Below are 13,629 nucleotides of genomic sequence, written 5' to 3'. Positions count from 1 at the left end.
GAATGCCAGCCTCGCCCTAGACAAGGTTGACTGAGCAGAGAGGCCCCACATATCTCCTTTGTATTCTTATCAGCTGGACAAACGGGAGGAATGCACCCTTTGAACATGCAAGACGGTCTGCCGAGAAGCAGCCAAAGAATGTCCCTCTGTTATCTTTGGTTTATCTCCTCTTTCAGAGGTCCTCCAAGGAAGCTTCGCCCACAACGGTGACCGTTCCTTAGAGAGGTGAAGCCACTGGGGGAGGGGCAGATTGTGCCCAGGCTTTGAACTGAATTGCTGCATTCGGAACAAAAAAAGCAGGAGATATTCTAATGCAATGCAAAACATTCTCATGTTCCAAGACAGAGGATCGCCTTGACTTACAGCTGTGTCATTTCACAAAGGTTACAAACAGCCTTGGAAAAAGGAACTGGTGACCTTTACTCGCACTTACGGCCAACACACCACTGCCCCCACCCCCGGCTTCATTAATTCAGGTTAGTGGGCTCCAAAACTCCAGAGAGCCAACACAACCCTCAGTACAACACCCACAAGTACGGAAAGGCGTGGACTCAGTTTTTAGTATAATACCCTCCTTCAAATCTACCGTATTTGTCAGACTATAAGACACACTTTTTGGTCTCCCCAAAGTGGGTGGAAATGTCTGTGCGTCTTATGGAGCAAGTATTGCTGAAGCTCCGCCCACCCACTGCATGTCCTATTTTTGGCCTCCACGTACCCCATTTTCCGCTCTTTTGGGGGGCTCATTTTTCCCCCTTTTTGCCTCTTTTTGGCCCCCTTTTTCAGCCTGTTTCCCCATGTTTTTGCTCCTGTTTTGAGCCCTGTTTTGGCCCCATTTTTGAACTGCTTTCCTGGGGCGCACAGAGGCCAAAAATAAAAAAAATAAAAACATTTTTTTTTCTTGTTTCCCTCCTCTAAATATTGGTGCATCGTATAGTCCGAAAAATACAGTACTTAACAACTCCTGTGAGCCTTACTTTGGAAGAACAGTAACTGCTCTATTTGTCTCAGGCTGCTTCAGGCTGTTTCCGCTTCCCAAACAAACCCTTTTGTGAGAGGACACACCACAAGCTCTCAAAATTGCTCCTGCAGCCACCAGCCGTCCCCCAAGCCTGCCCTGCATGAAAAGGAAACGGGACGGCGTTTCTGCTAAAGGCATGACTTGCATTTGTGTCAGGCGCAGGGAACCAGAATGACACCGGGAGATGATCGTTACAGTTATTTCTTCCTTGCTAACCTCTTTAACAACCGTCTCTCCAGTCTGACTGCCTTCTCTTGGGAACGGTCAGATAAAGGCTCTGTGGATTTCGGAGGGGACAATCTGAAATCTTGCCAAGAAAAATTAAAAATCGAACTCTCCTTGACTCGTTTTTGAAGTCTCTTTTAATAAGTGTCTATGGAGGTTCTCAGTCATCCATCCTGGTTGTCCCAAAGGTGCTTTTTCAAGAGGCAACTAGACATTCATGTTTTTCTCTGAAGACACTTTGCTTCTCATCCAAGAAGCTTCTTTGGCTCTGACTGGAGGGTGGAGAAATGGAAGGATTTATACTCCTTGCAGATAGCTGGTCATTTGCATCCTTTTAGAGGGTCATTGAGGCCACTTGGAGGTTTATCTGTGTCCTCAGGATCACCTAAGTGGTGCAAATTGTTCCTGTAGTCTGCATTCCCCCCGCCCCGAGAAATCCAGGGGAATATAAATCCTCCCATTCTGCACCATCCAGTGAGAGCTGAAGAAGCTTCTTGGATGAGAAACGAAACGTCTTCCAAGAACAACAAGAAAGTCCAGCTGCCTCTTGAAAAAGCACCTTTGGGTCTCTTTTATAAGTTTAAGACAACTATATTCATTTTGATTCAGGTTTTCCAGATCTCAAAACGATGTGTATGCTTGCTGACACACCAATATCTCTCAATTAGGGAACCTCTACCCGCTCAGAGGAGTTGGCAATAGACACATTGTGTGATGACCCAGGATGGGATACAAAACAAACACAGCCACAGAAAACAGGTGAGGCCCCTTTTATTCCTTCACTTTGCTTCCAAGCTCTGAATATTCTTGATGGAAGACAAAAAACTCCCACACAAACAGTTACAAGAAGAAGGGAAAAAGCAACACAAACCAGGCAAGATAAGGGCTGGAGGACATCCACAGATAACACACTGGGAAGGATGCCAAACTCAGAGAGGAACCATAAACTAGAGATATTTCCACACGTTGTTTCCAGCACTTGCCCGTACACATGTCCATCCTCTTCTTCAGTTGTCACAGCCACAGCCCATGAAGAGGATCAAGGCCCTCTCCTCCCGAGTAGACCACATCTCTCCCTTATGCTCGCCTCCCTGCGTGCCCTAGGATGGAGAGGGGTTGGGCCTGGGTCCTTCTCTGACTGCCCAGCCGGCCTCTGCCCTTCCCCAGCCTCCTCCACAACCTCCGGAGCCCCACTTCCACTCCCTGTCGGCTGTTCCTCCTCTCCCTCAGAGTCAGCCTCCACCAGGGGCATGACACATTCAGTGAATCCCAACCTGTACATTTGTTTGCTTAAAAAGGCACATGATGACTCAGAAAAAAATTCACTCAGCAACTGATATCCTTCCCAGAACGCAACCATTATTGAAATACAGTAGCCTCCTACAGCATCTGTCCTCCAGATGTGTTGGACTAGACTTTGCAGACTTTCCTTGCTGACAGCCAATGACTCTGCTACCAGCGATGAGAGTCATGGGAGTCTGGAAGGCAGATTAGAGGGGAAAAAAACTCCATTATTAAAGCAAGAGAGAGATAAAATAACGAGAGGAGCTTCCATACCTTCTACCTGGGATGAAAACGTATGATTTATGGTAGGCACGGGCACATTGGGACACTCAAAATACTCCAGGTCTTCCTCGGGCTCACCTTTTACCTCCAACTCAGCTGGCTTTTGGCCAGTGGAAGCCAACTTCTCTTCATCGGTAGCATGCCCGTCCTGATTGGGAAGATCTGGGATTTTGGAAATAAGTGCTGCCTCCTCTTCATCCTAGATAAACAAGAGGGCAGTTAAACTGAGAATGCTCCATTCTGAGCTAGGTACCCATCATAAGTTAATAAGAACCTAATAACATAGACCTGGGGTGTCAAACTCAAGGCCTGTGGGCCCATAGGGTACTTAGATCTGGCCCAGGGGGCTGGTCTGAAAACAGCAAAGGACTAGCCCAGGGTGCCTCTGTTTGGGAAAATGGAGCTCTGTTTTCGCTGGCAAAGGGCTATCAAAGCAAAGTAAAAGCAAAAGGAGAAATGTCCCCCCTTTTGCAGAGGGCTAGCAAAACAAACTAAAAACAAAACAAAAGGAGAAATGTTTTGCGTTTGAGCATGCAAGAAGGGACAGGAAAGGAGAAAGGGAAAGAGGAAAAAAAAGAAAAGATGGGAAGAGAGCAAGGAAGAGGGAAGAAGAAGAAAAGATGAAGAAAGAGAGCAAAGAGAAATGTTCTCTTGATGGAGAACAGAAAGAAAAAAGAAGGAAAAGAGGGGAAGGAAGAAGAAAAAAGACAAGAGAATGAAGAGGGAGGGAAGGAAAAAAGAAAAGGAAGGAAGGAAGGAAGGAAGGAAGGAAGGAAGGAAGGAAGGAAGGAAGGAAGGAAGGAAGGAAGGAAGGAAGATTATAATGAGAGCGAGGGAGAGTCGCAGGGAAATCCTGCCTTAGCACCACAGATGCCCCTGACACCAGTTCCATGTCACAGCCACCATGGCCACACCCATGCCATGCCATGCCCCCACCCCCACTCTCCGAGGTCAAACACCCCGGACCCCAATGAAATCGAGTTTGACACCCCTAACACAGACAGTCTACATCTCCAGAAGCCCAGCCATCCTCAACTCCAGCACCTTCCAGCTGTGGGACTCCCAGAATTCTCTGCAACAGCCATACTGGCTGGAGAATCTATGGAATTGAAGTTTGCACATCTGGAAGTATCCCGGTTGGCTGCAGCAAGGATTGGAAGGAAGACTTAATGTAGTTTCCACCCACCCTTTTCTCCTGCTGCAAAAGCCATAACTTGGTTTACATGATATATGAAATCAGGCAAAGAAATCAGTGGGCTTGGACTTAAGATCGCTTGTGGGCACCAGGGGATGCGAGACTGATGATATATTTGACCCCCTCCCTCAGATTCAGTCTGGTCATCCCCTGCAACAAGGCCGGTGAACGGAAATACGCATATGCTTGGCCAACTGTTCAAATATAGGAGGGTTTTTAAAATGTTTTTAAGCTAGGTTTAACTAGCTGAAATTGCTTGGCTCAGTTACCCTTTTTCCTGATTTCCAATAATGTCATTATTCCCAAAACACAAGATTTGGTTATTTCACACGGCCATCTCAGCAACAACAACCCCAAATTTGATCCTCAACTCAAAATAAGAAATTACAAATTGCTCCATTACCCCCAGGATATGCCCAAATTATCCCCTTGGTAATTACTCTCGGTTTAAGAACCACTATTCTAATTATTTGCTCTTTCAACATTTCTGTAAGTTGAGTTTTAATGCTCACTTTAATAAGTCACACTGTAGGGGAGATGGGCCGAATAAAAACTGAATGAATGAATAAATGAATTAATCAATCAATCAATCAATCAATGCCGTTTGAACAATTTGCAACTTACTTTAATGGTTTTCAAACATCTAACCCAGCAAAGACATGGGGATAATATTGACTGCAACCAACAATCTAGCTCCAGATAAAGATGTAGATATATCACACATATCTGAATCAGTGTGTTCACTCATTCAATTATACTGTTTTACAATACAGGTAGACCTTGAGTTATGACCATTCATTCAGCAACAGTTCAAAGTTACAACGGTGCTGCAGGAAAGGACTTACAACAATGGGTCCATGGAGTTCAATAAGACTATCCAATAAGCAGTTTTAGGTAATAAAGGAAGAAGTTTGGGAAAAATTTGGTTGAAATTTTTCAACCCAGCTTCTCTGACTCGCCATATCAGCCACTGATGGATGCCCACAATCTCATCTTCAGGAAAGCCTATGGTGCCAACCTTTGAGGCTGGCAAGTTCATTCCTGGCTGGTTCTGCCCACAACCAGCCACCATACATCGGTTCTTCGCCTCTGAGACAAGGACAGCCGTGTTGCAAAAGAGAGCAAGGGAACACCTTTACCTGAGAGCAAGCATCCAGGGCTAAGGAATGAGTTTCGTACTTTCTCACCTTGCAGCCACTCCTGTAAAAAAAAAAGAAAGGACGTACCAGTTAGAGTCAGGTTTTCTGGTTTTCCCATGGAAAGAGGAGAGCAAGCAAAGGAGAAGAGACACACACGGACAGCCAGAGACGGAGGGAACTGAAGCAAAACAAAGAGCGAATCCTGAATTTGTGGACGTTCAGTGAGGAAGGAAAGTCACCAGCCATTTCCCCCCCAGTATTTCCTGAATGGTCTTCTTGGTTTGAAATAACCAACACTAAAAGGCTTTTGAGTGAGCTCTATAAGGCAAAAGACACATTGCCAATACAGGACCATCCAGACCTGTTCCCCCAACACAAGACATGTGAGCGCAAGTGCTAAATAGCTGCATGCACGTTTCTCATTTTTGAAGGTAGGCTGAAAGTATATTCAGGACTAGCTGGATACCTACAAAACTATGTGATTGGGCTTAGTTTTTGGGAAGGAAAATAAGGGGGAAAAAATTCTGCCTCTGCGCTACCAGCATCCATCGGTATTCATCTGGCTAGCATCCTGTCAGTGTTTGAGAGAGTTGAAGCCTGTTTGGAAACTGAAACAGTATTTGCTGTGTGAGCAAGAAGGAGACAGCCAGGAGCCTGGGCGCGGCTTAGCTCAACTATTCTGTACTAAAGCTGCTTGGTGCTGTGAAACTGAAACTCCTCTCATCTGCTTGTGTTTTGCATTTGGAAGAGATTTCTTTTCAGGTGGGGAGGGGGAGTAGAACTCCTTAGCATCAGAGCATGTTAATAATAATAATAATATACAAAATACTAATGCTCTGATGGTCATTTCGAAAAACCCTTTCTTAGTGAGCACCTAGAAGGCAAGAGGAACATACACGCAAAATTTCAAGTTTGTAGGCTTTACAGTTCTGGAGATTTTGTGATGATGCGTGGGTGCTTTTTCGCTTTCCTATATATAGATAAACGTGAACAGGGAACTGACTTAGGTGCAACCCTAAGCCAGATTCTTCCTTCATCCCCTCTTGAAAAGAAGACCCAAAGCACATGCTTCCTGTTTCAAACCAATCACCATGTACTTCAAACCAAGTCAACCGGTCCCTATTTTAAATTAAGGATTTCGGAAAGATCAAGCCATGGTTTATACCACAGTGTTATTCATAAATGGTGGCTCAAGCTAAACAGACTTTCCTGCATTTGGGACACAGCCCATCTAGGTTTGAAAGAAGAACATTCTCCAGCCCCAACGGACAAATAGATGTTTAGCCAGAAGAGGGAGTCATTTTGGCTCACATTAGTGTATGTCAGAGGTCTCCAAACTTGGCAACTTAAGACTTGTGGACTTCAACTCCCAGAATTCTGCAGCCAGTTGGCTGGAGAATTCTGGGAGTTGAACTCCACAAGTCCTAAAATTGCCAAGTTTGGGGGGCCCTGCCTGGTGCATATATATATACACTAATACACATTAGTGTATATTAGTGTATACAACTGCACTATATATTTTCCTACTAAATGCCCGATAGGATGATGGATCCTACAGGAGAAGGAATCTAGAACGGGGGGGCAGTTAGCAACCTACAAGTATTCCTCGACTTACAACAGTTTATTTAATGACCAAAGTTGCAGCAGCATTAAAAAAAGTGACTCATCACCGTTTTTCACACTTACGACCAGTGGTGGGATTCAAAAAGTTTTACCACCAGTTTGGTGGGCGTGGCTTGGTGGGTGTGCTTTGCGCATGTGCACACACTATGCAAGCGCGCACATGCCAAATGTGCACTTTGCACAGGCACAGAGGCGTTCCAACTCACTTCTTGCAAGCCTGCACTCTCCCGGTCGCTTCAGCAGCTGCCGCACGACACTATTCTGTCGTGCAAAGCAGCTGCGCATCAAAAGCAGAGGATAAAAGTGAATATGGGAGCCCAGGTGGGCAGGTGGGCCCAACAGCAGAGTGGTGGAGAGAACCGGTTTGGTCTCTACTGCGCATCGCCGCTATAGTCTCAGCCGAACCAGGCCGAGCCGGTAGAATACCACCACTGCTTATGACCATTGCATCATCCCCAAGATCAAAATTCCGGCTCTTGGCAACTGATTCATATTTATGACGGTCACAGCATCCTGGGATTACGTGATCCGTCTTTTTGCAACCTTCGGACAAGCAACGTCAATGGGGTGGCCAGATTCACTAAACCACCATGTTACTAACTGTAACAATTGCAGCAATTCACTTTACAACGGTGGCAAGAAAGGCTGTAATGTGGAGCAAAATACATTTAACGAATGTCTCACTTTGCAACAGAAATGTTGGGCTCCACTGTGGTTGTAAAGTCGAGGACCATCTGTGATAAGCTGATGGTTTGCAATTGGCTATATTCAGGGGTGGGCTGCTAGGGGTTCGGAAGAGCCCCTAGCTAAGATTCTGGGCAGTCTGGAGAACCCCCAAATCCCACTCCTGGCTGGCCCCGCCCACCCTGCCCCTCCCCTCCCCGGGGTCCCCACACAGCTCGTTTTGGATGCAGGTAAGCGCAGGGTCCGCACGGAGACTCAGGGAGGGTGAAAAACAGGCCTCCCGGAAGTTCGGGAAGGCCGGAAATGGACCCGTTTCCAACCTCCACAGAGCCTCCGGAGTCTGGGGAGGCTGTTTTCACCCTCCTGGAGGCTCGAGAAAAGCCTCCGGAGCCCGTGGTGCAGGAGGCCGATGAGGCCACACCCACCATGGCCACGCCCACCCAGCAAACGGGCAGAGAACCCTTAGCTAAAATGTTTGAAGCCCTCCCCAGTTGTAATCCCTTACAACAGTCCTGTTGTCAATGGATTACCCCAGCAGCCATTTTGAGCCTGGGCCCCGCTCCTCCAAATTCACAAATTATGTGAATTAAGTCAAATTATTCAATCTCTTTCATCTAAACAAAGACACGCACTAAGATTTGCAAGAATCAGTCTGCCTCCCACCTACTTTCTTCCCCCCTGTTGTTGCAGATCAAAGACCAGCAAACTCTGACTAAATAGAACAATTATTCCGGCTGCCACCCTTCATCTCCATCAAATTATTTGGCAGGGATGAAGGCAGTTAAAAGGAAAACCAAGCCTTTAGCTGTTGGCTAGCTTTCATCCCGATAGCCTGCGTTGGTTTGTGTTATGGTCATCTAAGGAATTTACCCTGTGCAGCTACAGAGTGCAAGCAGAATGACCTTGTAATCACAATTCCATTTGCAAAGGGGGCCCCCTAAGGATTAACCCCTTGTGTGATTTCTTGCAATCCAAGCGTTACATCCAGACTAACTAATAAAGCCATCACACCCCTTGGAGCTGAATGGGAATTTGTTTGCAAGCCAATGTGCTCTCATGGAGAAGCAGCCAATTAAGACGAAGCAGTGAATAACCCACCACAGCAAGATTTGACCCTTTGGCCACACATTTCAAGGGTCTTTAACGAGAAACAAGCTCCCGGTTTCCCTGTGATAATGCCTAAGCCACACAATGACGGTTAACTTAATTAATAAGCAGGGGGCAAAAGCTGGCATGGAACTGGGATTCTGCTTACATGGCAAATTCTAAACCCCAAAGAAAATAACCTGGAGTTTAGGGTGATTTTACACACGCTGATATCCTCGCCAAAAGGAAAATTAAGGCAAATGTGTTTGCTTCTATTGCTACATTCTCAAAATACCTAAGACAGCCCACTTATTTTAAAAAAGAATGAGAGAGAGGGAGAGAAACAGAAAGAGAAACACAGAGAGAAAGAGCGAGAAAGAAAGAAAGAAAGAAAGAAAGAAAGAAAGAAAGAAAGAAAGAAAGAAAGAAAAAGAGAGACAGAGAAACAGAGAGGGGGGAAACACAGAGAGAGAGAGAGAGAGAGAAAGAGAGAGAGAAAAAGAGAGAGAGAGAGAAACAGAGAGGGAGGGAAACAGAAGGAAAAAAAGTGAGAGATAGGGAGAAAGAAAGAGAGAGAGAGAGAGAGAGAGAGAGGTCTTTTAATTTAGCAATTCCTCCCCCACAAGCCCACAACATTGTTCTCATTTCAGTTGTCACAATTTGCAAAGGCTGTTTTCTCTCACCAGCCCTGTATTTTCTGTTTCAAAACCAGCATCAACCTTCTCCTTGCCCTGCCCTGATGCAATGAGATGCTAAAGTATAAGCCAGAGCCAGAAATGTCATTTTTGCCCCGGCTATCTGCTCTCTGTTTCTCACAACACAAGTACGTTAAGCCAACCACCTCAATTTATTTATTTAAAACATTTATATAGTTGCCCGACTTTCAACCAGCTCTGAGCAGCTCCCAATCAAACAGGGAACCCTTCACTGAATTTCCTCATTCTGTTCATTATCTGTCAGCTCTTGGGAGAAAAACCAGAGCAGAAACAAGGTAGAGCGGTGACTTTTTATTGTGGGGTAGAGTAACAAAATCTTGGAAGAAAGTTTTTATTCCCTTCATCCTATACCAAACAAAATCAAGGCAGGGTTATTTCGAATTTTTCTCTCTCAACAAAAGACAGTCCTCCACTTACGAACATTCCTTTAATGATCATTCCAAGTTAGGACACTGCTGACAAAAGTGACTTACAACTGGCCCCTTGCATTTACAACTGCTGAAGTGTCCCCACAGGCATGGGATCGCAATACGGGCTCTTGAGACAAGAATGGACTGAATCTGCCCCCTTCCAATTCCAAGGTCCCCAATCTCCTAATCTTGTGTGGCTCCTGGGAGGTCCTCCAGATCTTTGTTTTATCTAAAGACGTGTTGACAGACCTGAAAATTCTTGAGAATCAGCTAAACGGAACTTCAGACCAAGCTTGTGCTAGTTACATGAACACATCTATGCAGTTTTTTTTCCGCAGCAATACAGGAATTGTTTGCTATTGCCTTCTTTGGAATAAATATGTCTAGGCCGGAAGCCCTGGTCTTTCTAGGTTGCCCTATCCAATAATAAACCAAGTCTGTTCCTGTTTAGTTTAAGTTGGAAGGGACCTTATAGGTCATCTAGACAAACCCCCCACCCAAGCAGAAGGACCCTACACCATTTCTGACAAATGGCAGTCCAGTCTCTTCTTGAAAGCCTCTAGTGATGAAACTCCCACAACTTCTGAGGGCAACTTCAATTTCATGGGTTGATTGTTCTCACTGTCAGAAAAGTCCTCCTTATTTCCAGATTGAATCTCTCCTTGTTCAGTTTCCATCCATTATTCCTTGTCTGGCCTTCAGGTGCCTTGGAAAATAGCTTGACCGCCACTCTCTGTGGCAGCCCCTCAAATATGGGAAGACTGCTATCATGTCTCCCATGGTCCTTCTCTTCACTAGACTAGCCAAGCCCAGTTCCTGCAACCGTTCTTCATATGTTTTTGAAGAGTTTTTGAAGAGTGATCAAGATTAGGTATCTACAGACCCCTCACATCCTAGACACAAATTGTTTTAACTTCTACCCTCAGGACAACCCTATAAGGCATTGCATGCCCAAACAACTAGACAAAAAGAGTTTTAAATCCCCCTGTGACATCCCTCCGCTGAACACCTACTTCCCACAGCACAGTCTCAGGCCTAAAGCTATTTACCCATGTAGTAGACTTTATTGCTATTATCCTTCTCATCTTTTCCTTTTTCCTACTATCTTTTCCTATTGGTATCTTATGATTTATCACATGTTGTTTGTATCTTATGATTTGAAGATTGTAACTATCATTTGTTATCTATGACCTATCACTTTTTTGTTTTATGTACAGTGAGAGCTTATGCACCAGAGACAAATTCCTTGTTTGTCCAATCACACTTAGCCAATAAAAAATTATATTCCGTTCTGTTCGATGTCTATTCTGTATTCTCTTTTTTATTCTCTTCTATTCCCTGCTCTATTCAATTATTTGCTATTTTATTCTATTTGCTATTCCATTCTATTTCTCTATTCTATTTGCTGTTCTATTCTATTTGCTATTCTATTCTGTTTCTCTATTCTATTGTATCCTGTATCCTATCCTATCTTCTATTCTATTCTATTCCCTGCTCTATTCTATTATTTGCTATTTTATTCTATTTGCTATTCTATTTTATTTCCCTATTCCATTCTATTAACCATTCTATTCTATTTGCTATTCTATTCTATTTCTCCATTCCATTCCATTCCACTCTACTCTACTCTACTCTCTCCTGAATCCTGTCCTATCTTTCTATTCTATTCTATTCTATTCTATTCTATTCTATTCTATTCTATTCTATTCTATTCTATTCTATTCTGCTATTCTATTTGTTATTCTATTCTGATGGTTCTATTCTATTCCCATTCCCATTCCCATTCCTTCTAATTCTAATTCTATTCTTCTCACCACCCATTTTGAAACAGCAACCGCAAATTCTTTTGTCAGCTGAGCTTGAGCTCGCAGATATATCCATATAATTTTCTTGACAGCAATCTGAAAATTGGGTTACCCGAGATGAGCTCTCTTTTGGGAGACTGCAAGGACACACTACAAGCCAGGATTATTTTGCAGGCACAGACATCCACTGCAAATAAGCATGCCATCAACAGCAGATCAGATCAAATCAAATGTTATTACTGCTATCAAAGATCGCAAAGGCCACCAACAGCAAAAGCATACTCCTCTCCCGCTACTTATTCCACCAGGAAGCAAAGCTGCCAGATAAAATTGGGCCTTTTAAACGGAGGCCAAAGACAACACACTCGTTTAAAGAAAAAAAAGGCAAGGGTGGCGGGGAAGCAACATGCAACAGAGAGAAAACCAGAGAAGGAAAAACAGAACTCCCAAACCTTCCAGAAAAGGAATTTTAAAAAGAAAGAAAAGAAAAGGAGGAGAGAGTACTTACAACAGAAAACAGAGAAATTTCACTTGTTCTGTAGTCCTGAGGCACCAGAAATAAACAGACAAGAAAGACAAGCAGATGGAAGGGAAGGAGAAAATACACATGAAAGATCCAGATATATATATTTCCTGCTGAATAAAATGCAAGTTATCCTCTGAAAAGGACCAATAAGCTAGGAAGAGCTGCAGGACTTGACATATTTAGGACTAGGAGAGGAGCCCTCAAAAGAAGAGTCGCGGCTTATTATAAGAGCCGTATCTAAATGTCACAGTTCTGCATGAGCATCACATGGAATTATTCGGCTTTCACTGTAAAGAGCACAAAGCCACTTGTTAATGGCTGTGAAACTCGTGGATCAAAGGTTGATGAGGTCTCAGGAACTAGGAAGCTTTAGGGTTTGGGTATGATAAGTTTGGCCCCCAAGCTGTTTAGCAACCCCCAGATTGCAAGCATAGAAAACTGAACGCAGTCTGCAATCTGCCTAAGGTATCCAAATCTTAGAGTCAGACTTAGCAGCTGGGGACAGAGAGTTACAATGATAGAGGCAGGAGAAGATGGGTCTAGGCCCATGGTGGCCAATCTATGCCACACGTGCTGGAAGTGGCATGCACAGACATCTCCCCAGGCACGCCAGCCACCACCGATTGCTCTTCTGGGTTCCAACGTGCACATGTGCACTGGCCAGCTGGTCTTTGTGTGCACCGGAGCACCAGAAATCAGAACAGCTCCTGTTGCATGCAGGCATGTCCGGCCACCTGGTTTTCCAGTTTCTAACATGCATGCGTGCGTAAAGACCAGCTGGCCGGTGCGCGCATGTGCATTAGAAACCAGTTGGCCAGCTGCACGTTAGAAGCCAGAAGACCAGCTGGCTTGGCGTGCATGCCTTTTCAGATTTTCCATAGTCTATATGAGAGGTTGCTCAGAGGTAGCAGATACCCAGTTATATCCATGACCTCTTATCTCCGGAAAGCAACAGCCAATGTAGACCAGGGGAAAGCAAGCTGAAGCCTTCCAGATGTTCTGAACATCCGTGTCCATCAGTTCCAGACAGCATAATCAATAAGCAGGGGAACTGTAGTTTAGCAATGCTTGGAACACCACAGGTTTCCAACTGGATCAGGGATGTGACTCCTTGGACTTTCTGATGACCTTTCAGATGTTAATGGGATGTCACATCTTACAAATGTGTCAGGCTATTATTTGCTCATTTCCAAAGGACCTCAACCCCTGTTGTTTATTAACCGTTCCCCCACTTCTGGATTCCTGCCGAATATTTATTAGAACATTTAAGAATTACCATTAAACCTGCTTAACTTCCATGGTGAACCTTGATGATTTCCTGTTCAAAACCAAGAAGTCTATGGCAAATCACATCAGTCCAGAATCTGGGAATACGCTGACTTTTGTATCTTTCATAAAGAAATAGGGTTAATAAAGTTGAGCTGCAAAACTCCAGATGACCATTACTCATCTGACTTGGGGACCTTTTTTCATTAAGCCTCATGTTATGCCCACAAAATCTCCGTGGAGCTGAAGAGGCCATCTAGGAAGGCTGGCTGATTCAGTCTGAAAACCCTTTGTGAAAAGAACTTCTCCCTAAAATGTCCCAGTGCTTTTCTGATTCATGTGTATTTTGCGCACACAATGAGGCCAT

The 13,629-nt window shown here is 44.5% G+C and overlaps 1 protein-coding gene across 10 annotated transcripts in view; it reads right to left on the bottom strand.

Moving 5' to 3' along the window:
• Positions 1-13,629, bottom strand: part of TACC1 (transforming acidic coiled-coil containing protein 1) — a 91,136-nt gene that overhangs the window by 20,462 nt on the left and 57,045 nt on the right. For 4 of the 10 annotated variants that reach the window (XM_087938654.1, XM_087938655.1, XM_087938650.1 and 1 more), the window contains exons 4-6: positions 11,979-12,014; positions 5,147-5,207; positions 2,804-3,011 (exon numbers count right to left, since the gene is read on the bottom strand). In XM_087938654.1, the coding sequence (XP_087794780.1) occupies positions 2,804-3,011; positions 5,147-5,207; positions 11,979-12,014 (305 nt within the window). The remainder of the gene's footprint in view (positions 1-2,803; positions 3,012-5,146; positions 5,208-11,978; positions 12,015-13,629) is intronic. The other 6 variants (XM_087938657.1, XM_087938653.1, XM_026714940.2 and 3 more) reach the window with 3 other exon arrangements.

The sequence above is a fragment of the Pseudonaja textilis genome, chromosome 9 (genome assembly GCF_049901715.1).
Source record: "Pseudonaja textilis isolate UNSWEBS1 chromosome 9, rPseTex1.2, whole genome shotgun sequence".
NCBI classification, from domain to species: domain Eukaryota; kingdom Metazoa; phylum Chordata; class Lepidosauria; order Squamata; family Elapidae; genus Pseudonaja; species Pseudonaja textilis.
Note: the sequence above shows the minus strand (reverse complement) of the source record. Positions and strands in the feature narration are given on the sequence as shown.